The sequence below is a fragment of the Lissotriton helveticus genome, chromosome 9 (genome assembly GCF_964261635.1).
Source record: "Lissotriton helveticus chromosome 9, aLisHel1.1, whole genome shotgun sequence".
Classification (NCBI taxonomy): Eukaryota; Metazoa; Chordata; class Amphibia; order Caudata; family Salamandridae; genus Lissotriton; species Lissotriton helveticus.
The window spans coordinates 571356437-571379321 of record NC_136070.1 but is presented as its reverse complement, the minus strand read 5'-3'; the positions used below and the strand labels follow the sequence as shown (position 1 = coordinate 571379321).

At 45.0% G+C, this 22885-nt stretch overlaps 1 protein-coding gene across 1 annotated transcript in view; it reads left to right on the top strand.

The window, feature by feature from the left end:
* Positions 1 to 22885, top strand: part of LOC144781589 (protein Daple-like) — a 316346-nt gene that overhangs the window by 137075 nt on the left and 156386 nt on the right. Inside the window, exons 10-13 of the mRNA XM_078660504.1 lie at positions 1203 to 1361; positions 4396 to 4542; positions 5865 to 6003; positions 10413 to 10609. Coding sequence (XP_078516630.1) covers positions 1203 to 1361; positions 4396 to 4542; positions 5865 to 6003; positions 10413 to 10609 — 642 coding nt within the window. The remainder of the gene's footprint in view (positions 1 to 1202; positions 1362 to 4395; positions 4543 to 5864; positions 6004 to 10412; positions 10610 to 22885) is intronic.

Below are 22885 nucleotides of genomic sequence, written 5' to 3'. Positions count from 1 at the left end.
TAAAATACATTTGTAATTTAAAAAGGATAAAACAATCGGACTGTTACAATAAATAGTTAAAAAAGAATCAAATTGAAATGGAGAGCCTTTTTGAACGAATCAAACATGACCATTTTAAAAATTTTGAAACACCACAGACAATAGGGGAGGATGTATCAGTCAATAAGATGCGGAGGGCCACCAAGTGCTGGCGTGTACCTAAAAGTCTACACAATGGTATGAGCCAGCGCCTCCTTGGTGCACAATAGTCCGGGCATTCAAAAAGAATTTGTGCCACCGTCTCTACCCGTGTCAAACACAAAGCACAGAAGGGCGAGGACTGGGAAGATGATTTCCACCTGGACACCAGGTTGCCTAGAGGTAAAATGCCCACTCTGAACTTAAAGTAGAGAGCCCTATCCATTGAAATAGTGATGAGGTCCAGATAAGGCTCATATGCCACCACGTCTTTGATTTTTAAGAATGCTGCAGTCGAATTGCAGTGTCGTGGGTTGCCAATGAGTTTGGAAGATACCCAGTCCCAGTATAGTTTCTTCAGGGTGACCTTGGGAGGAGCAGATCGAGTAGCCCAAGAATCATCCAGACCCAGCTCCCCCAGGAGACTCTTGACATCCCTCAGCCATTTTATTCGGCGCCATCCCTCCATTGCAATCACCTCAGACAGACCTGCTGCATATGAGGCTAGCTCAGGGATCCTCCACAAGCGAGCCCACAAGAGCAAGGGCCGGAGTCGCGCCTGGTCCGCGATTGGTCTGCAGCCCGAGTCGAGAAACACCGGAACTGTGGGTGTGCTCAATGGAAGAGCCATAAGTTCTTTCAGGAATTTACTTTCCACTTTAGCTAATACCTCAAGGTTAGAGGTGCCCCACAACTCCGCCCCATACAGGGCGGCAGTAACCCCTCAAGCTTTATAAATGTCTATAACCGGGGAAATGCAATGTTTAGAACTGTTAGTGGCTGCTGCCCAACCAAACCAAGGCCACTTCATCTGGGAAGTTGGAGAGAGAGTCAATAGGTCCTACCACTCGAGTCTCTTATAAGCGCGTATAGCAGGTCAAACTCAGCCAATATGTGGTGCAGCGTTTGTATTTCTAACATTAATATATCTTTTCTTCCAAGTATTTGTAGATGATTCTGAATGCAAACTGATAAACACTTATCTGACTGTCTGTAATCTGCTCTGTTCCCCACTTTTTCTACAGAACCGTCAGCTGCTGAGCGATGCCCGCCTGGTCAGAGTGTATCGGGACGAGATGGATGCCTTGCGTGAAAAGGCTGGCCGTGTAGACAAGTTGCAGGCTGAGGTCAAGTCTTACAAGGAACGCCTGCCCAGCCTAGAGATATACAAGGGAAAACTGGAGGTGAGATAGTGAAAAGGGTGTGTAAATAGGTGGAGAGACAAGAAGAGGTGTCAAAATATTTATTGGTAGGTGAATATTAATATGAACCTCAGGCACACCCATTTTTGACTAGACCTGCCATCTCTAGGTACACACACCATACATGTTCTACACCTTGCTTCATTCTCCACAGTTTTGTGAAGTGAGTACTAAGTAAAAAGAAAATATTCAGTACATCAATAATAGGTGTGGTCCCTAACCCACAACCTTTGCTTCCAGTAACCTCGCTTTCAATGTGCATCAGTTCTCTGAGCCTTTTCTCGCATGTGGTTGCCTTTATGGTACTCATTACGAGCGACCCAGTTAATTGCGATATGTGCTCTAATTGCTGTTACTGAACATATTGCAAATATTATTTTTGTGACAAATATCAGTTGGTGAAATCTGCTGATATTTATCAGGGAAGAATGACAGGTATTTTTCGGAACATGTGGCTTTTGTTACGGTAAGCACCAATATCTGCACATATTTCTCCCAAAATTCAGGATTGGTTGGTATTTATCACATCCAATAAATTTCGACTCAGTAGAGTCAATGTTTATCAAGTGCGATAAATATCAAACATTTACCGTGCCATTCCATTCCTAATGAGAGCCTTTATGTATTCATAGTACCAGAGCTAATACAATGAACTTGCCTTCATGGTTGTCTTGCTTTTTTGTTTGACAGTATGCCAGAAAATGTACCTTGCAAGTAACTAAAGGTCTCACTCTGTCTTGTGTAATTTCTTGTGATATATTGTGGATCAACACACAATTTTGAGCCACTGCCCAATTGGTTGAATCTTTATGCTGGTGGGCTTTGCAGAAATGTTTTGTCTAACAATTACTGGATGTCTTGCCCTGTATGGACTACTTACCTTGAGCAATGTTATATTGTGTGGGCCTTGCTCTACTGTTTACCCGTGCTACAGGTCTAAAAATCAATAAAAACGTGTTTCTCGAAAAAAAATCTAAAAGGTACTTTTTCTTCAAAACATCCATGGAGGCAGTTGATGCAGAGTCCCATGCACCAACAAACAAATATGAATTCAAATCCAAATACACGTGTAGCTTGCCGTTTGTTGAGAATGATGACCCTCATTTTCTAGAGCTTCAGTGTGTTTGCACTAGAGTTTGCACCATTTTCTAAATCAGAAATATGTCTTTGGGCAGCATCCAACCTATGTGCCTGTTTATCCAGCCTTACCTGCTGGACTGCAAGACTGGGTGGTCCCTTGATAACATAAACACCGGTTTTAAATCAAAGACATGCATTGAGCCTCTGTCCAGAACGTTTAATCCCTTTATCCAACTTCTTTCCCTCTGCTTCACCACCATGTGTCATGTTTTCAGTATTTCCTGCTATCCAATGAGGATTCCGATTACTACTTGTCACTTTGCCAAAAGTTTGCTAAAAACATTTAAGGTAGCTAACTTGTTTCTCCGTTGTAAGCATGTCCTCCCCATTTTTCACTATGCTCAAGAGCGCTTCCATCTTGACCTCCACTACTTTAATGTCATGTTATATGTTGCCTGTTTTAGCATTAAGATTAATCTGTGAAGAGTTAATGGGTTGCTGCACCATCCTCTTCTCCCTTTTGTCAGCTCTCTCTCATCCACAGAATCGTGCTGATTTACATTTCCCTTCCATTAATCTTGACACTACTTTTCCATTTGTGGTGCTTATTTTATATTTCACATGTCTGGATCCCATAATTTCTATGTTTTGTTGTGTCGCCATGTGCCTTAATGTGCATTGATGTCGCACTTCGTTTATGGTGTGCTATTTCATGCTTCCCTTTTTTCTTATCTCCTTGTGTTGATTTTAAATGTTCATTCTCCTTTTGCTCTGATAAACATTGTCCTACTTTTGTCTGCTCCACTTTTCTCTTCTGTCATGCCGATTCCACTTTCAATTTCTTTCTTATTGAGTTTATCTTCCCCTTCTCTTGGTATTCTGTCATATTTTTTGTGCTGTTTCCATGTTTCCTTTCCTGTTTACAGATTCCACATTATCCAGTCATTAAGATTTCACATTTTCTGTCTTTTTTATTGATTTACCCTTTCCCGTATCTCATGCTGATTCCAATTTTCTCTACTCTTAAGCTGATACACATTTCCCATCTAATTCTGATTCCTTCCACCTACTCTTATGCTGATTTCACCTTTCATTCTCTTATTGTTCTGATTCAAGGTTCTTTTGTGTTTAGTCCATGGTTTCCTTATGCATTCTGATTTCACATTTTGGCTCTTTTCTTCTGATTCCACCTTTCTCTTCTCATATACTAATTCCACCTATACCGTCTCGTGTTGACTCCACCTGTTCCTTCTGTCAAGTCTTTTCCAGCGCCCACATTTCATACTGATTTCACAATTCTCTTCTATTGAGCTGGCATTTTCTTCCTCTTGAGCTGATTTCTCATTTTCTTTTACACATGCCAATTGCACCTTTCTATTATTTCATGCTTTCTCGACCTTTCCCTTGTCTCATACTAATTTCACTTTTTCTTGTTTCAGCTTTACTTCCGCCTAATATTTTGACTTTTTAGTCCTATTCTGCTGAATAAATGTTTCCACATTTATTTTCTCTTGGAATTCTATTCTCTTTTTTATCTGTTACTCATTCCTAGATTCCCTTCTCACATATTACCCATGTGCTCCCTTCTCTTTGGAATTTCTTATCGACGTTTGCCTTCTCTTGTGTTGCTTCTGTACTTCCATTCTCTCATGCCTAATCCACATTTCCATTTTTTTTCCAATTTTTGTGCACTGATTTAATATATTTCTTCTCCTATACTGGCTCCACCTTCCCCTTTGTTCTTGGTGCGGCCTTTCCTTAACTCTTGCTGATTCCACCTTTTTTCTCTACTGCTCATTCCATATTTCCTTCTCACAAGTAGATGTCTCGATTTCCATCTCTATTGCGTATTCCTTGTTTTCTTCCCTCTAGTTGATTTTATGATTCCCTTTTCTCATTGGTCTTTTGTAACACTGTTCTCCTTGGCTGTTTCCAGGAGGAGAGAGAGTACTCACAGGCTCTGCTGGAAACCAAAGCCATGCTAGAAGAGCAGCTGGAAGCTGCCCGCCCCCGCTTTGATAAACTGCATGAGATGGAGAAAGAAAACCTGTTCCTGAAGTCCAGACTGCGGGACCTAGAGCTGGTGAGTGTTCTCCCTTACACGCGTTCATATCACTTGAGAGCCTGAATCTTCACTTCGTGTGCACCTGATGTGAATGCTTGAAAAGTATACCTTAAGAGTGGGCCTAACCCCCATTTCAGCTTATGGGAGAATCTGAGCACCTCCCTCTCCTCATGTGGGTGTCTAGAATCTCTTCATTAGCATAATTGGAGGGCCTACATTTCCTCTCTTCTCTCATGAGGTGCTTTAAACTCACCCTGCACACCAGTGGCGTAACGCAAAATGGTGGGGCACAAGTCTCCCATATCTCACAGATGTTTATTGGCCTTGGGGCTGAATGGCACCCCCCTGAATGGTTGGGGAACCCTTGAGACTTGGGGGCCTTGAGTGCCACAAGGGCTGCTGGGGTCTGCCTTGCACCCCTGCTGCACACGTGTCGGCTTAGAGCCCTTCGGTACATGCCCACCCCCACTGTGTACCTCATGTGAGTGAAAGGTCATCCTAAGCCTACACACAAAAATTGATGGGAGGAATAATTAAATTAAGTAGAATAATATTCCAACCAATCGTTCTTTTGCCCTCCATGCCATCTTAGTTTGGACGCAACCATATGCAAATCAGTCTTGACCCTGCTCCAATAGGAACAATCCATTCCAAACAACCAGGCTAGGTCCTCCCTGAACCATAACACAAGCAACCCAAGACAGGTTTTGCCTTGATTGGGGCTGGTCGGTCGGGTGCAGCTTGATTCCAGTGGCACAGTAAGCATGGTTCCCATGTCTGTGCATACCATAATCCTAAACCTATCATTTTAAGGTTTACCACCACTACTCTTCAAATGAGAGCCCGAGATACACCCTGTGTTTAAGACCTGCTACCTCTACACCTCATTTGAGGGTATGATGTTCCCCATACACCTCATATGATGGCCTACAATACCCTGCAACATCATCAAGGGTCTAGAAACACTCATATGAGGGCCTACAGGCGCTCTGTATGTCTTTTATGTTATGGCCAGGAACCATCTGTATGCCTTACTTTACAGTCTAGAGCCAACCTGCTTCAATAACGATGGGACCTTAACACACCATAAACTTCATGTGAGGGCACAGGGCTCCTCCTCTAACTCCTGCCAGGGACTACTGAGCTGCCATAGATCAAGTTCATGGCACTGTAGCTGAATTCATCACTTACCGGCATTATCTTCCACCAAGGCCAAGGACAACATCTGAAGTGGCCTGGAGCCTGAATGCTTCCCTATGCTTCAAAAGATGATGGTGTTGCGCAGGGATTTGTTATTTGCTTTTGGGTTGCTGATTCTCTTCTCTTTCTGCGATCCCTAGGAGCGGGAATCTGACCGTCAGAAGGTGGAAGATCTGATGCAGGAGAACCTGTCACTGGAGGTGGAGCTAAAGCAGAGCATAGGAGAGACCATACACCAGCACTGGGATGGAGAGTCAGATCTGGAGACCTCCACAGAGTGTAAGTAAGCCCAGTATACTTGTAGCATGAGGGTAACTATTTAGCAGCACTAGGACATAGACTCTGATTTCTTAACCACAACAGAGGGTAGGTAATACCTCCCCAACACAGAGGTGTGAAACTACCAATGTCTTGTACCATGTGAGGGAGTCTTACTTAAAGGTTGAGTAAAACATTAGGAATTTAGGACAAGGGGGTGGGTAGAAGGGTAATCTATATCATTGTGATACTGGAAGAGCTGAGGCCCTAGGAAAAGAGACATTGAAGGGAGTGAGATACTTTAGGGAGACAACTGGCTGTGTTACAAAGAATTTGACAGTAGGTAGTCTATGAAGCATTAAAAGACTAGGGTGTGAAACTATTGGTGGTGAGAAAAACTGCAATAGTGGTACATAGGGATAACGGGGTCAACATCCTGATACAAGTTTCTAATCCCAAAGTTTCAACTGACAGCTTCACTAGCTGTGGTGAACATAGATCAAATAGAGCAGAGTGGGCCAAGTCCTAGAAAATTTAAGCTACAAGAGCGAAGCGATAAGTGTATATGTAAGTACATAAGTATTAAATAGGTAAGTACCATCAAGGTGCATCAAAGTGTAAATCAAGACAAACCGCCATCTGTGCAAAGAAGCAGAGAAAATATAGTGAGCCAGATGGACCCAACTGTTTGTAAGTAGAATGTGCTCAAAAGTTAGCCTACTGTTAATAGTTAATGGGGCCTGTACTGCTGGAATATTCTGTGGCAATTGATTCTGTAGGCTAACACTTGCAATCTTTATTGAACTATCTCCTGATTGAAGACAAAGTATATAGGAAGGACTTGGTGGCCTTAACCACCACTTTTACCATAAGAGAGGGTCCTATCAAAACTCACAGGACAGAGTTACAGGTACTGGTGATTGACTCAGGTCCAGTGGCCTTCCAGCAGAAGAGAGCCGTACGAAATGGCACGCAATAAAAATACTCCTTTTTACCGCCCCTTTAATTCAGAGTTTAAAAGCCCCCTGACCGTCTTACACCAAAAGGCATCATCAGACCTTTCACGTATGTCAAGTAGACCTGACTGTTTTTAGTGTATATTTGATTTCCTAGACCACATTATTTGATTTTCTGGGCCTGGAGGAACATGTAGGCATTAAAGAAAGAGATTGCAGAGCCTTGGGGGTCTGTACAGGTTAGTGGGGGAGTTATAGACCTACATTGTTCCAGCTTATTCTTTGAAACTCTGTCTGATTAAAAGAGTACATCTAGATAGACATGTGTCCCCTATTCCCAGCAACTGGCCTAGGCAACTGAGTAGGAAATCAAGATTTGAGTAGCAAGTGCCACAAACTCACCAAATAGAATCAAAACTGCTGGACATGTACTGTCCCTTAAATAAAGAATATTCTCCCTTCTGTTCATGATGACCATCTCCTTTCACTTAAAGGAAGACAAATCTGATTGAATTTAAACTCAGAGGATGAACCTGTAGGAAAAGAATAAAGAAGAAACATATGACATGTGTTCCCTAAGGTTAAAGTGCAGTGGAGGTTCGATGAATAAAAAGAGTAACATGCTGTTTACAGAGCTGCACTTCAGAGGCTTACTCATTTGGTGAACACACTTGCTATTTCAATTTTTATCAGAATTATGACAGCTTCAATCTCTGCGTTCTTGAACATTCCTCTCCTTAAAGAAGAAAATAATTATTAATAGCTTTTGTATTAACCAGGCACTTTTACAGGATTATACTTAATCTGCACCTGTACAAAGCACCATAACTATCTTGAATTCCTACCTGTTAGGCCATGGTTATGAGTGGGTTAGTGTTTTCTGACCCCCTGTGCAAACTCCTGTTTGTGCATGGGTTGGATTTGCCAGTTGGGTAGTATTTAATGCACCCGGGAATTACCAACCATGTAACCTAGGTTTGCCCACTTTCTTGGTGAACTTGAGTGCTTCTTTACGAATGCTGAAGCTATGTGGGTGGTCCAATAGCTGCACACAGAGCCAAGCCGGGTAGAGCATAGTGTATTTGATATATTTAGCTCAAAGGAGTTTTTAGTGTCAACGAATGCAGGGGACCCTTCTCTTGTGCTAGCCACAGAGCGGTGTCCTAGTTGCAACAGTTCAGCAGTTTTGCAATATTTGGCATGGAGGGTCTCCCGCTGGTGGGCTGGGGCCCAAAGACCTGTGTGCCCTTTCCACCACTAATGGTTCAGAGAAACTATTTCTGCTAATGAGTTCAGTCAGTAAGGATTCGATAAAGGGCTCTGGCTTACACATGGCCGTGGTTTCTGGAAGGCTTAAAATGCGAATGTTATTTCTCCACGATCTGGATTCCAAGTCTTCATGTTTTGCTATGACCTTCATGAGATCGTGTTTGAGTCGCTAAACAATATCTTTGATGATTGGGCTCTCGGCTTCCAGATTTTAGATCCTGGATTCGGATGTCTTTAAGCGTGCCCCCTGTTTCTTCAACCTATCTTTCATGAGGTCCATATTTGCGTTTAGTTGGTCTATCTTAGTGTCAATTCCCTTAGCGCTGGATTTCATCTCTAGAAGGATTGCCTTTATATCCCCTTCCTCACTGTCGCAGTTGCCTGGTGGCACCAGGTAAGTCTGTCTAGACCATGTTTACTCTGTTTGAGGTCAGATTTTCCCATTTCAACAGCTATGGGTGGACTTTCTGTGTTGCAAGTGAGAGGAGCTTACAGGTTCTGGGAGGTGTTCTTGAGAAGGGGTGCAAGTTCCTTCGTCCTGAGCTTCAATAGATAGCCAACAGTTGGGGGCTACTCTGTACTCCACCAAGCTCCTCCAGAACCTCAGGGTTATGCCTTTTTTTGTAGCCCCAATTTGCTCTCTAGTGCATTAATCATGGCGTTAAGATGTTGATTCATAACCCCTTGCAGGCATGTGACCCACTCCGGTGTCACTTACTGTGCAGCAAAGGGTTCCCCCACAAGGAGCAACAGCAGGGATGGCCAGTCAGCTGTAGTTAAATTGTAGGCACTAGGTAGTGTGAGCCCCTTGCAGTCTCTCTTCTGTGACCTTGAACCTAGTAGGTTCTAATAGGATTTGGCCTATGTCATCGCCCAGGTACTCGGGCGGCTCCAAAGACCATTAAATCTTTCCTGCAGTGCCTGTGGTCTTAAGGGGAAGCAGGGGACAGGGGGATGAGGTAGTGTGCCGCCCACTTTTTGCTGATTTGAAGGGCTGTCTCTCCTCACCTCTTCACGCATAGCCCCTGGCAGCCTGACAGAGCAGCTGTGGGCCAACTCCGCTGCCACCATTGATAGGCCTGCTGCAGCCAGGATGTAAGTTGCAGGTCCTCGGTTGTACAGTAATCAATGCTCCGTTGTCTGCGCCGGTCGAGATCGCCTCTTAAAAGGCATCCCAAGTGTAGTATGTAGGATTTGTAAACCTAGGCGGCCAACTGGCTGGTAACTAGCCCCGTCCCTATTTATATATAATTTTAACATTAATCTGTATTTATAAAAAGAAAATATATATATATATTTATTGACTGTTTTAAATAATGTAATTAATTTAACATTATTTCCAATAGGGTTTTATTTTAAGTCCCTACCTACATTATTTTCTATCAGAGGGTGTTGCAGTGCCAGTGGTAGGGCATGTGTAGTGCTGGACTTACTAAAAGAGTGTAAGTTATGACAAAAGTGTAAGTTACACGTGTAAGTTATTACAAAAGTGTAAGTGACTACAAAGGTTCAGTTTGTGAATACCGAAAAGTAGTAAATTTACTCCAAAGTATAAACTTACTCAACAGTGTAAGATACCTTTGTGAATCAGACCATAAGGAATTAAATATTTAGAGAATAAAAGAGCTAATGATTGATGGTGGAAAATAACACAACACCCGCAAAGAGGGAAGCATGGAGTTTAAAATGAGGCAGACAAGTTCAAGTAGCGAGAGAAGTAAAACAATCAGTAAGAAAATGGGCCGAGAGCCAATCGTGGAGTTGAAGCTTGCACTGAGCATGCATAAACAAAGGGCCCTGTCTGTGTCACTTTTCGAACCTGGCATTTTCCTCCCCAGCTGTTATGGCATGTGTCTCCTTCTCCTGGACCTCTGTAACACCTCCCCCTCCCATTCTCTTGTGCTCTCTCTATCTTGCTGTTTGTCTCCATCTCTCACGTTATCTCTCCCTCTCTTTCTCGGTCTTCCCAATTTACTCTCTCTTCTTTTCCTGTTCGATTTTTTTTAATTGTTTTGAGTTATACAATTTGTCATTTGCTCTGGTGCTACACCCACTTTGGCAGTTACAAAAGTTACACAATGAGTAGAATGTTTCTCTAAGTCATTCCTTTACCTGTTCCCTATTGCGGCCTTTAACGTATTTCTTTCTTTTCTTCATTCCTCTTCCCCAACTTCTCTAAATATACATCTCTTTACTCTCACACAGCCTATGAGGAGATGAAACCTCTGAGTTATGAGGTAAATGAGGTGTCATCTGGCCAGCTGCTGAGTCTGGAACGAGAGAACCAGGAGCTGAGGAGGCGCCTACAGGCTTTAGAAGAGATGCGTGCCTGCCAGGACCAGAAGGCGACCAGTGCAAAAACCCAAACTCTTGAGCAGGAGAACCGCAGCCTGGCCCAGTCGGTAAGCCTAAAGGAGCCGAGTCATTGTCTCCTCTTCTGTCTGATGGATTATATCTCTGTTCTAATTGCAACTTGAAGGGGGTTCTTAAGTTGTTTCTTTCCCTGTCTTATGCAGCTATGTATTTGTCTGTGTATTGATTGATGTTGTCTTGTGCTGCTTTCTAAGTTTAATATTGGTTTTATAATTTAGCTGAGATTAGCTTGTTTTACATTTAGACTTCATGCGTAAATCTGCTGTATTATGATAGCAACGCTTGTATTTCTATGAAAAGTTGAATCATGGAAACATCTGCACTACAAATAATTCGTCCTGTATTAAATATTGAAAAATAATGTCATTTTTAATCCTAAATATCCATTTTGTTGTTGAGTTAGAAATAAAAAATAAGAGCAAAATTACTTTAGTGGAATTTAGGTTTAAAGAATTTTATAGGTGCAACACAAATGAACACACATACAAAGCGTGTAAGGTATTAGGTCACTGCGGCTAGGGCCACGCTCTTGACGTTACATCTACAAAAGGACACTCCGGCCACACACCAGTCTGCAGCGAGATCTAAGAGCATTTGACGTTGCTATAATGGAACAGATTTTTCTTCTCGAACTGCCCCTCCCCCCCCCCCCGACCACAACTCCCGGATCCCCTTCCCCCCCTCCGCCCTCCCCCCCTTCGTCCAGTGCACAGGTCCGTCCCTTGTTGTCCACCCAGGACACTGTCGGCCAGGGAGATTGATCTTGTGTCTATTCAAGTGGCTGGTTCTGCAGGGGCCGTGAGCCGCAGGAGGCGAAGGTATTTGGGACAGGTGAGTTCCTTGAACTCAGTGACCAACAAGGACTGAAACGGCTGCCAGAGATCGTCAAACTGTTCTATATCCCCCGCCACTGTGAGCGATAGTTTTTCCATGCCCAAGATATGCCAAAGCCTATGGAGCCAGCCCGTGATAGAGGGTAGTGTGGTAGTGCGCCAGAGTTGCAAGATGTTTTGAACCGCCGAGCCTAATGCTATGGCTATCTGTCTGCCTCTGCGGGATTTGAGTGGATACATCAACCTGTTCGGGAGTCCCAATAGGATGTATGCTGGGAAGCGCGGCAGTTCAGTGTCGTAATGGGAATCTACCTCATCTAGCACTTCCTTCCAATAAGATTCTAACAGTGGACAGTCCCATAGAATGTGTGTCAGTGTGCCTACTTGCTTGCATCCCCTCCAGCAATCGCTGTCCTTACTCCGGTCCATTTCATGTACCCGTTCTGGCGTATAGTACCAGTAGGTAGAGACCTTCGTTAGTGTTTCGGTGAGTCCCATATGAAGTCGAATGCCTTGCTCTGTAATAAATCTGATCCCATTCTTTATGGCTCAATGTCCTGACCAGTTCCCGTTCCCAGCGCTCCCTCCCAGTGTTGAAAAATTTGAGGAAGGTGGTTGCAATAGTTTGTAGAGGTCCGTAATCAATTTTGTATCCGTCTTGCGCGTCATGAGCCACCTTTCATACGGGAGTAGCTGCCTATCAGCCGCGTCCCGCACCTGCGGGTCTAGCGCCCAATGGCGAACTTGCATGTAGCGGAGTCTTTCAGACTCTGGTAATGAGTATACCTGTCGGAAATGCGGAAAGGGAATGACCCCTTCTGGGCCATATAGATGGCACAGGGCCCGGCACCCGGCCGCTCACCAGTGGGTAAAGGCGCCCCTCTCCATTCCCGGAGTAAAGTCCGGGTTGTCCACCAGTGGCGTAAGCGGGGACCGAAACGTGGTAAGGTTGTAAGCGGTGTTGGTGGCATCCCAGACGCGCAGGGGTACTCTGGTGACGAAAGAGGCGTATAAATTCGCGGGGCGATGAGGTCTGTGCAGAAACGGCACCTCCTGCAGGGGGCGGCCCGCCACCGCTTGGTCCTGGAAAAAGCCAGTGCTTATCTGATTCCCACCTGCTCCATTCTACGAGATATCGTAGCTGAGCTGCTTGGAAATATTTGCGAAGATCCGGGATTCCAAGCCCTCCAGCCCCAGGGGCCAGCATAGAGAGCGTCCTATGCATTCTGGGCTTCCTTCCCTGCCAGATAAAACGCGAAAGGTCTGCTTGTGTCTGTTGGATCCACCCAGTGGGTGGTTAAAGCGGTAGTGCCCTGAACAGGTACAGAACCTGGGGCAGGATCGTCATTTTCACCGCCGCTATTCTGCCCAGCCAGGAAAGGGTGCTACGATTCCACCTCCCCAGCTCCTCCCGGATCTTTTTGCCCAGCGCAGTGTAGTTGGCTGTCACCATGGCTGGCAAGGTGGGAGCAAGTTGGATCCCCAAATAGGGTACCAAATCCGATGACCAGAGCATTGGGAACATGCCTTGCAGGTAGGATCTAGTGGCCGGGGCAAGGGAGACGTCCAGGGCCACCGATTTCCCCATGTTCATTCTAAAGCCTGCAACCGCAGCAAAAGAGTCCAGCTCCTCAATGCACGCCGGGAGAGCAGACCGGGGGTCATCCAACGACAATATAACATCGTCCGCGTAGGGGCTTATAGTGTGAGTAAAAACCTCCGAGCCGAACCCCCGTCACCGCCTGGTTGGTACGTATCCGTTGGGCGAGGGGCTCCATATAGAGGGCGAAGAGTAGGGGCGAAGGCGGACATCCTTGTCTAGTACCCCTCTCAATGTTGAAGCTCCGTGAATTGTACCCATTCACCCGTACCACTGCGGTCGGAAACTTATAGCAATTGAGGCTCATGGATCGAAATTTCTCCCCTATACCCACCTTCATTAACACTTGTTCAAGATAGGGCCAGTGGACTCGGTCGAACGCCTTTTCAGCGTCAACCGCTAGCATCATTCTCTCGCCAGGGATTCGGGAGGCTTTCTCTATGAGGTGGACAATCCTCTTGGTGTTATCCACCATCTGACGTCCAGGAACAAATCCCGCCTGGTCCGGGTCTATAAGTCCCGGTAGGTGGGGGCCTAGTCGGGCTGCGAGGATCCCGGTGTACAGCTTGAGATCGACATTTAAGAGAGATATCGGTCTGTAGGAGCCGCAGAGTGATCGGTTCTTCCCCGGTTTGGGAATGACCGTGATAGAGGCCCTCAGAAGGTCAGGCGGGATGGCTCCCGGGGTGGCGAACGAGTTAAATAGGCGGGTGAGGAGTGGAGCCAGCGACGCGCAGAATGTTTTATAAAAGAGAGATGTATACCCGTCCGGTCCTGGAGCCTTGCCATGCTTAAGTTTGGCGATGGCAGAGATCCCCTCCTCAATCCGAATGTCTCTTTCCATGTGATTTGCCTGTGGAGGGGTAAGGGACGGGAGGGTGACCGAGGCCAGATATGCCGATGTCGCGGACTCATCCGGTGGATCCCCGGTGTAGAGATCCGCATAAAATCCGCAAAAAGTTTAGGCAATATGGGTGTCTTCCGTGACCATTGACCCTGTGGGGTCAGAGATCTCCTTCACCATCTGACACTGGTGCGTCACACGGAGCCTGTTGGCCAGTAGTCGGCCACAGCGGTCCCCCCCAGTGTAGTAGGCATGGCGCAAACGCAGCGCAGCATACTCCGCTCGATCCATGTCCAGGGCCGTTAGGAGTTTCCTAGCCTCTTTAAGCTGCTTCCAAATATGGGGGGACCCCGTCCGACGGTGTATCTGTTCGAGCTCGCAGACCCTTTGGGTGAGTTCCTCCCTCTTGTCCTGTCGTTCTTTATTCTCGGCTGAGGAGATGGCCAGAAACTCTCCCCTGAGGACCGCCATCAGGGCCGCCCACCGTGTTGCCAAGGAGGTATCGGGGTTATCATTGTGTGATATGTAATCCTGGATCGCATCTTCTATACGCTTAACCACCACCTTCCTATGCAGCAGGGTATCCCTAAGGCGCCAGACTCTGGGAGGGCGGGACACCGGCGGCAGACAGAGCGTGGCGGTGACCGGGGCATGGTCCGATAAGGATATCACTCCCAGCTCGGATGAGGAGACCAGAGCACGCACCGGGGTCGTGACCAGAAGGTGATCGAGCCGCGCGTATGGTTTATGTGCGTGGGAGTAGTAAGAATACCCCGGATCAGCGGGATGCATGGAGCGCCAGAGATCGTGGAGGTCCATTTCCGACAACAGTGCCTTACTTCCGGCTGAGAACTCCCCGACCTGCGGGGAGCGTTGGGCGGATCTATCTAGGGCCGAGTCGAAGACCATGTTGAAGTCTCCCCCCACAATAATGTGCCTATCTGGTGAAGCGGTAACATCTACCATAGCCGATCGTAAGAAGCGGTCTTGCTGGTCATTAGGGCTGTACAGGGACCCAATCGTAAAAGTAACCCCCCCGATCCAAAACCGATAGACCAAAAGCCTGCCTTTGTGTTCTGCATGTTTGTGAAGGACTTCTCCCTTGAAGTGTCGGGCCACCAGGATTGCTACCCCCGCTGTCTTAGTAGTGCTAGAGGAAACAATTGTGTCGGGAATTTATGGGAGCGCAGCCTATGAGAGTCGCGGGCCAGCAAGTGGGTCTCCTGAAGAAGACAGATATCTGCGTGGGTGCTCTCGAGGAGAGACAACACCGCTCATCTCTTGACCGGGTTATTTAGGCCCCTGACATTGAGAGTTACCACCTTAAGAGTTGTGGGAGGCATGAGACATAGTGGAAGTGAAGGCGCAGAATCTCCCCCCGAGTGGGGCGAGGAGCAGAAACGCCGCTGAAATTAGTAAAACCTTTACGGTGCACTGGACGACCCACCCTCCCCTCCCAAAGCTTGTACCCGGCACAGCACACTGGACGACCCACCCTCTCCTCCCGGTTCCCCTCCCCCCAACCAGAACTCCCCCAACCTCCCCCTTCAACCCCCCCCCCGCAACCCCAACTCGAAATCCCCCCAACTACCCCCCACCCCTCCATCCCGTCTCCCTAACTGGTCCCCAAACGCCATTGTCCAAGTCCGGTCCTCAACGGACAAGTCTGTGGTAAGTTACTTAAGTGGACGTTCAGCCACTACACACCCATCCACCACCCCCCCTCCCCCAGGACCCCCGAACCTGCATTGTTGTGAAAGCTGTGTTGGTCTCCCCCCGGAGTTCTCTCAGGCCGTCAGGGCAATATCACTAGATGCCGTGTCTCTGGCCACCTCCCGGACCACACTGTCCATCTCTGCTCGCTTTAGTGGAATTTAAAGTATTGGTATACTTTAAATTCAATTGCAAAGGAAATGGAATGAAATCATATCTAATCTAGCTTGTGAGATTGCAGGAATGGAATTTCGTTTATATAATACTGGGGGGAATAGAGACTTTTTCACTATGGAAAAATGCCCAGCGTTACTTCTGATCAATGAAAGTGACATATTGTTCCTTCAGAATAACGGAGTTAGAGTCTGATTTAGAATTTGGCAGATTAGATACTCCATCACACAGGTGACGGATTTCCCAGTCACCTTATTTTACAAGTGCATGATATGCAAAGTCACGTGTAATAAGGTGGACGGGATATCCATCATGTTGTAACTGAGTGACCAGTCAGAAAAATTCTAAATCAGTCTCCAAGTACCTTTTTATGAGTGCCCCTTTAATTTCACCCTGGTAGTACAGCAAACTAGAACTTTGGCAAGTCAGATCACTCTATCCATGTCCTGTTTTCCCTGTACTCGACCATTCTAAATTATCAGTATAATAATTTGTCAAAATTGTTTGTAAGAGACTGAAAAACAGAGAGTTCAGACGAAACTTGAAGCTTGGGGTTTCCTTCTGGAGGCTGCAAGGATGTAGCCTCCTCCATACATAGACTTACTGTGATTCAAGCGGTCAAGGCTTGGAGTCATTCTGAATGCAAGCATTATTCCTGTATAGGAAAGGCATATTCTTATTGCAATTCATCGAGCGAAGGGTTTCACAAGCTTATACAGCAACGTATACTTCCTTACTTCCGGTGTGCCACTGGAAATTAAGTTAGAGTTTTAGCTGTGCACTTCCTTGCCAGCTATTTAAATCCGATGCTGGCGCTGACATGCAGCATATGTGTGCAACTGACACGCTGACAGCAAGCCAAGGCAAGCCCATCTGTGCCCGTCTGTATCTGGCCGTCACCAGGAGCCAGGACCCCTGCTCCTTCATCACCAGAACTCAGGCACTCTGTAGGAATTATCTATTTTTCGGATAATCTGCATAAAGTTGATAAATTGCTTAAGGCCTGTGCCTCTTCATAAACCTATTACTGTGGTCTCTTTCCTCTCCAACTGGAGGATCCGTTAGCTTGTCTACACTATAGAGTTAATTGTTCTTACAAGGTTTTAAATGATATAAGTGTATCATCTTGGCCGGTCTTTTCTGGTAAATCTAAGACAGCTGACATCCCTACTGCTGAACAAAGTATTTCTAATTCCACTGATAAGTCCTTAGCTTTTAAGTGGCTAGACAGCATTCTAATAAATGTCGATCCCTTTCTAAGCACGTGGTTAACCTTTGGGTCTTTCCTCGACATCACCTGAGGTTGGGTTCCTCACCGAAACCTGGCCGAGCCCTTCCTCTGCCCCTGACATTTCACTGGCTCTCGCTAATAACTACTGCATTTTTAAAGTGAACAGACTGGGTAGGACAGGAAGGGGAATAGCCATCATTTTTAAAGACACCTTTAAATTGTTGATAATTGATGCATCACAGGTAGACTGAGCAGAGATATGTATATTGAAATTGAAACTTTCTTCTAAGGTTTGTTGGAAAGGCGCCAAAGTAGATCATCTCCCAGGGCCAAAAAAGGAGTTCAGTCAGCATCTTATTGAACATATTGCACATCATGTTTTGGCCTCTAATCAATTTGTTCTTCTGGGTGATTTCATTTATCACGTGGATGACACCACCAATTTAGAGGCAAGCCAATTTATTTCAGATTTAGTTACACTTGGCCTGCACCATGGACCTTCTCATGCTGCAGGACACACTTTAGATTTAATCTTTACTAAGGCCTTATCTCTGACTTGTGAAACACTGCAACCTTTACATGGTTGGACCCCCCTCAATGGTTTCAGGATTCGCAATCTAAAAGTGACGGATAAACTACCTAAAGTTCATAAAATGCTATCCAGACACTGGTGCAAAATCACTCCAGACTCTTTTGCTCAGGACTTTGTTTACTGCTACTTCAGCAGTGTCATATGTTGACCAAGCTCTTTCTCACTGTCACACAGGCTTTCATTTGGCCTCTGTCAAGATTGCCCTTCATAAATTGTACCCCAATTTCAAACAGGGTTTCCATACACCTTGGTGCCTAGCTGATCTAAGGACAGAAAGCATCTTGTGAAAAATGAGAAAGGCGGTGGCGGCACTCTAACACTATGATTGATAGGGAAGTCTGTAGAGCAGCCTTAAAACTGCACCATCGCAATATAGACACGGCTTGGAAAATTTCCATTTCCAATCAAATCTGTCAGGCCGGAAATTTGTCTAAAGTGCTTTTTAAAGTGCTTAACGATTTCCTTAATCCAAGAGCTGGTGCACCAAACATGCAAGTGTCACAACCCCTCTGTGATGCTCTGGAAAAGCATTTCGATGACCAAATCAAAGTCATCTATCAGAACTTTCCCAGTTCGTCTGGGGCGCCTAATTCTGCCTTGACCCCTTCTGATGGGGCCTTAGGCTTGGGAACGTTCAGGGCTTTTTCATTAGAGGCAATTCAAAAGGTGCTTGTAGCTGTCAAATCTGGTTCTCCTTTAGATATCTGTCCTTCCAAGATCCCTGCTGCTCTCGCTAATCAGCTTGCCCCTGTGGTTCTTTCCTTATTCAAACTGTCAGTAAATACTGGGAAAATTCCTTTAAGGTAGAAGGTGGCTCAGGTCATGCCGATTCCAATAAAGGTTAATATGCCTCCTTTCGTCCTTAGCAACTATCGCCCAACCTAGTTGCTCCCTTTGCTGGTCAAACTATTGGAAGGCCTAATAAATGATTAACTCACGGAGTACCAAGAGACTAATAAGATTCTCAATCCGTCTTAATCTGGCTTTGGACCATCATATAGCACAGAGACAGCTCTGGTTTGCTGTCACTTGAGCGCCTCAGATGCGCTCTTGATACTAATGGTCCATCTATGCTTCTGCTATTGAACTTGCCCGCCTCATTTGATATGGTGTCCCATCCTAGGTTACTTTGCAGGCTGCAAGAGATTGAAGTCCACTGAACTGCTCTTCAATGGCTTGGCTTGGCGATTTCCTTTCCAATGGAACCCAAACCATCACCTTGGGTTCTTATAAATCTTGCACTCTGTTGGTGGACAAAAGGATGTCCCAGGGCTTTGCTTTTGAACATATATATTGCACCTCTTGCCAAGATGGTTAAAGCTTTTGGGTTTGATATTATCTCTTATGCAGATGACACCCAGATTATATAATCTCTCTGGACAACGATTTAGCCAAAGCGAAAAAAAACTTTTCCACTGGGATGACAATAGCTACCTGGTTGATGGAAAACTGTCTTCAGCTGAACGCCGGGATAACTGAGATCATGCTGTTTGGCCGCGCCCAACAATATGGAAATCTGATTGGTGGCCCATGGAGCTTGGCACAGCCCCTACAGCTAAACAGGTCGTCAAGAGCGTGGAAGTCTGGCTTAGTCAATCTCTGACTGTGAAAGAGCAGGTCCGTTCAGTTACTGCTCCTGGTTTCAAATGCTGTGTCTTTTGAGGAACGTCTTCCCACTTCTTCCAATCACAGTGAGGAAAACTTTAGTGCAGGCTCTTGTTATTTTCCGTATGGACTATGAAAACGCCTTATTGGCCTCAGCTAATGAGATACTGTTATCAAAACTACAGGCCATTCAGAATACGGCATCCCACCTCATTGGTAATCTCCCATCTGGGACTTCTTCTGCTCCCCTTCTTCGTTCCTGTTTTAAACATTTGCTGCCTTACGTATAAGGCCCTTACAGGAAAATATCCTAGTTATCTTGACTTGAAGCTTTCTCACTATTGCCCTCCTAGACTTCTCATATCCAGCGATTAAGCATTGTTAACTGTTCCCCGGGTCAGAAAGTCCCTTTCTTGGGACAGGTCTTTCTCCTACCTACTCCCTCATTATTGGAACGAGCTACCGCTACACAGTAGAACATGTTCAGATTACTTTCTTTTTAGGAAGAGACTGGAAACAATACTGTTTTAACTAGCTGGCCCTTTTTGTCTTGACCTGTGGTTGTGCCGAGATACCCATGCCAAAGTGATTCAGGCGCATTATACATTTTTATAATATAACATAGCATACAGCTGTTAAAATGTAGTGTGATGCTTACCCATTTTACCATATTGGTGGTTGCATTCTATTAGCTGACAATTATTAGGATTTCAGAGTTATGCTGAGATAATTCTGCGGGAGAAATGTTTGTAAGCATTTTTCACTGATATCGCTTTTAGCATCTGTAAAGTTTTAGTAGCTGCAGCAGAGCAAAGCGAAACATAATTGAGTTGCATCAAGGCTGCTTTTAATTGTATTTACTGGAGTTTTACTAAAGAGTTCTTGTGGAGACCTAAGTAAAGCTAATTTGCACAGTGTAAACACAATATAAGGGGAAGACAGGGTAGTTATGATATGGAACATTTAGCTATTTGAACATTGCGCTAAGTGCGCCTGAAACTGTGCTTGAAGCAGGGCAGCGTATACAGAGCTGAAACACAAACTGGTCACACAGCGATGGAGTTAAATGTTCGTGATAGTTGGATGAAAAGTGTCAGCCTGCTGGCTTGAGGAGAATGCAAATGAAAGCCTTACCCCTACCCATGTCTTCTGCAGTCTCCCTAAAGACAGTAATAAAGCTTAAGGTCCCATAGTCTTTCCTTTTTGTTGATGTAGTAGTTTTGAGTCCTTATGCTCTTTATAGAATATGTGCTTGAAGATGGCCCCCACCTTTGACAGTTGATATGTCACACACTGATATGAGTGTACTTTTCCAGGTGAGGGTACCGTTAAGATACACTGAACAACAATCACCAGAGCCTTTGTTGACCCCCTCAGCTTCACCGACTCTCCTGCCCTCCACGGCACCACTCAATTTTTTTCCATGGACAACATCTACCTGTGGTCATCTTTGATGTTTTTGTATTGAATGCAGAACATATTTCATCCTCATAAGGTGGAGCAGAGATCTGGTGCGCCTATCCTTTTAGCTGAAGGAGTACCTAGTGACTCTCCTTGCCCTAATATGTTTCTTAGCCATCATTAGATGCTGTACATAGGCTGAGATTTGAATGGATAGGTTTGGTACCCCCTCAGTAGGTGTGAGATGCAATTTGGTGTGAGTGATAAGTGAACGTAATTTCCAAAGGTGTTACTCCTACTACTGGTAAGTGACACTGTGGGCCTCTGTCAAAGCTAACAGTTCTCCAGGACTGGATATTTCAAAGCACTGCTTCCTACAGTGCAAAACACCCTGTTGTGGTTTGAATGGACAGTACTAGCCCCGTGTATTACATCCACAACCGGGGAACAAGATATGTTCTGTTGTCAAAGGAGATACAAAGATTTTGGATATGGTCAATAATAATGTGGAGTTGTCAGTAGAGAGTGTTACAGCAATGCGCAACGATGTGGCAGATTGACTGAGGAGGCAATACTCAGACACACGAGAGGGAGATAGGCGACAGGCAGTTGCATGTAGTATTTTAAAGATGGGGCACTCCACAGTGGGACTTGTTTGCAACGGACCAAAACAAGAAGTGTTTCAGGTTTGCAACCAGATAGGATTGCCTAGGATCGGGAGGTGCATTTGCATTCAGCTGGACAGGAAACTTACTGTACGATTTCCTGCCAATTCCTCGGATACCTAGAGTAATATGCAAGATCAGGAGGGAGCAGTGCAAAGAAATGATTGTGGCCTTGGCACGTCAATATTGGTACCCAGATTTATAGACCGTGTCTGACAAACACCAATACAATTCGAGACAGATTTATAACTACTTTCAGGGTGCAGCTAAAGGGTACTTAACCACAAACCTTGGTCCCTTTGGATAAGAGCCTGGCTCATCAGGACCTGGAGTTTGGGCATTTATCAGTACACAAAGATTGTTAAAGGGATTTTCAAAGCAGCTAAAGTCCTTTCAACCATCAAACTAATATGAAGTGTAAATGCTTTGCTACATGGGCAGAATAAAGAAAAGCAGTGTTCCCTGGAATTGTCCTCTCACCCATTACTACCATACCTTTTGCAATTGTTCAAGTCTGGCCTATTCTTGGCTTAAAACCTGGCTGCAATTTTGTAATTTCTGAGATCTACACAAAAACTACTTGAATTCTGAAAAGAATTATTAAATAATTCGTGAAAAGGTTATTTAGGGCATTCCCTTCTAAGGTTAAATTGTCATCAGAATGGCAGCTCAATACAGTGTTGGTGGCATTGTTGTGTGCACCCTTTGAACAAATTCACTAAGCTTTGATACAGTGTCTCTTTTGGAAAACAGCGTTATTACTACCAGTTACATCACTCTTTCCTGTTAAGAATCTTTTCTGCATTTTTTCAAAGATGGATAACATTGAATACAACCCCAATGTGTATTCAGTAAGTGCCAACAACGTTTCACATACAGCTAAATATTTTGCTTCCAACTTTTTTCCAAATCCCACCGCACAAGCTGAAGGAACTTTACATTCTCTAGAGTCTAGACATTAAAATATATCTCAGATTCTGCCTTTACAGCACAAAGCATTTCTTTCAAATTGATCATCTATTCATAGCTTTTGACCCTTAGAATAAGGGCTGGCTGATAACAAAACAAACTCTTAATGAAATTAGTTGTTGCTTGCATTAGGTTAGCTGATAATTCCATGAACAGATCTCTTTCAAAAGCAGTCAGAGTTCATTCAACTAGGGCTATGGCATCTACAGCAGCCCTTTTTGCAGAAATACAGCTCAAAGAGATTTGCAAAGCTGCAATGTGGAGCAAAAGAGGCTTAAGAATGAGATTCCCTTTAAGGCATCTCTTTATAAAGACAAGAATCTCAAAATGCTGAGATTTTTAAACCAGGTATGCAGAACTGAGCGCCTAGAAAATATCCTTTAATTAACTTTTCCTGCAATTTGTTTTTAAATATTTGTCTGATTCCTCTCGTGCAAATGTGTTGTTCATAGTAAGAACAATACTGATCCTGGCAGCACTTGTGCATCCACATCCTTAGATGTTTCCAGACGGTCCTCACCTATTACTTATGCCACAGGCGAGATTCTTGTACAGACCAAATGATCTGTTTCGAATGACCAGCCACATTAAGCTATGTGCCAGGGCGGTCCCTCCGGTCTTGGGATGCTGGTTTGCTGGCTTGCCCCCGCTTTAATATCTCCTCCAAAGGGGGCAAAG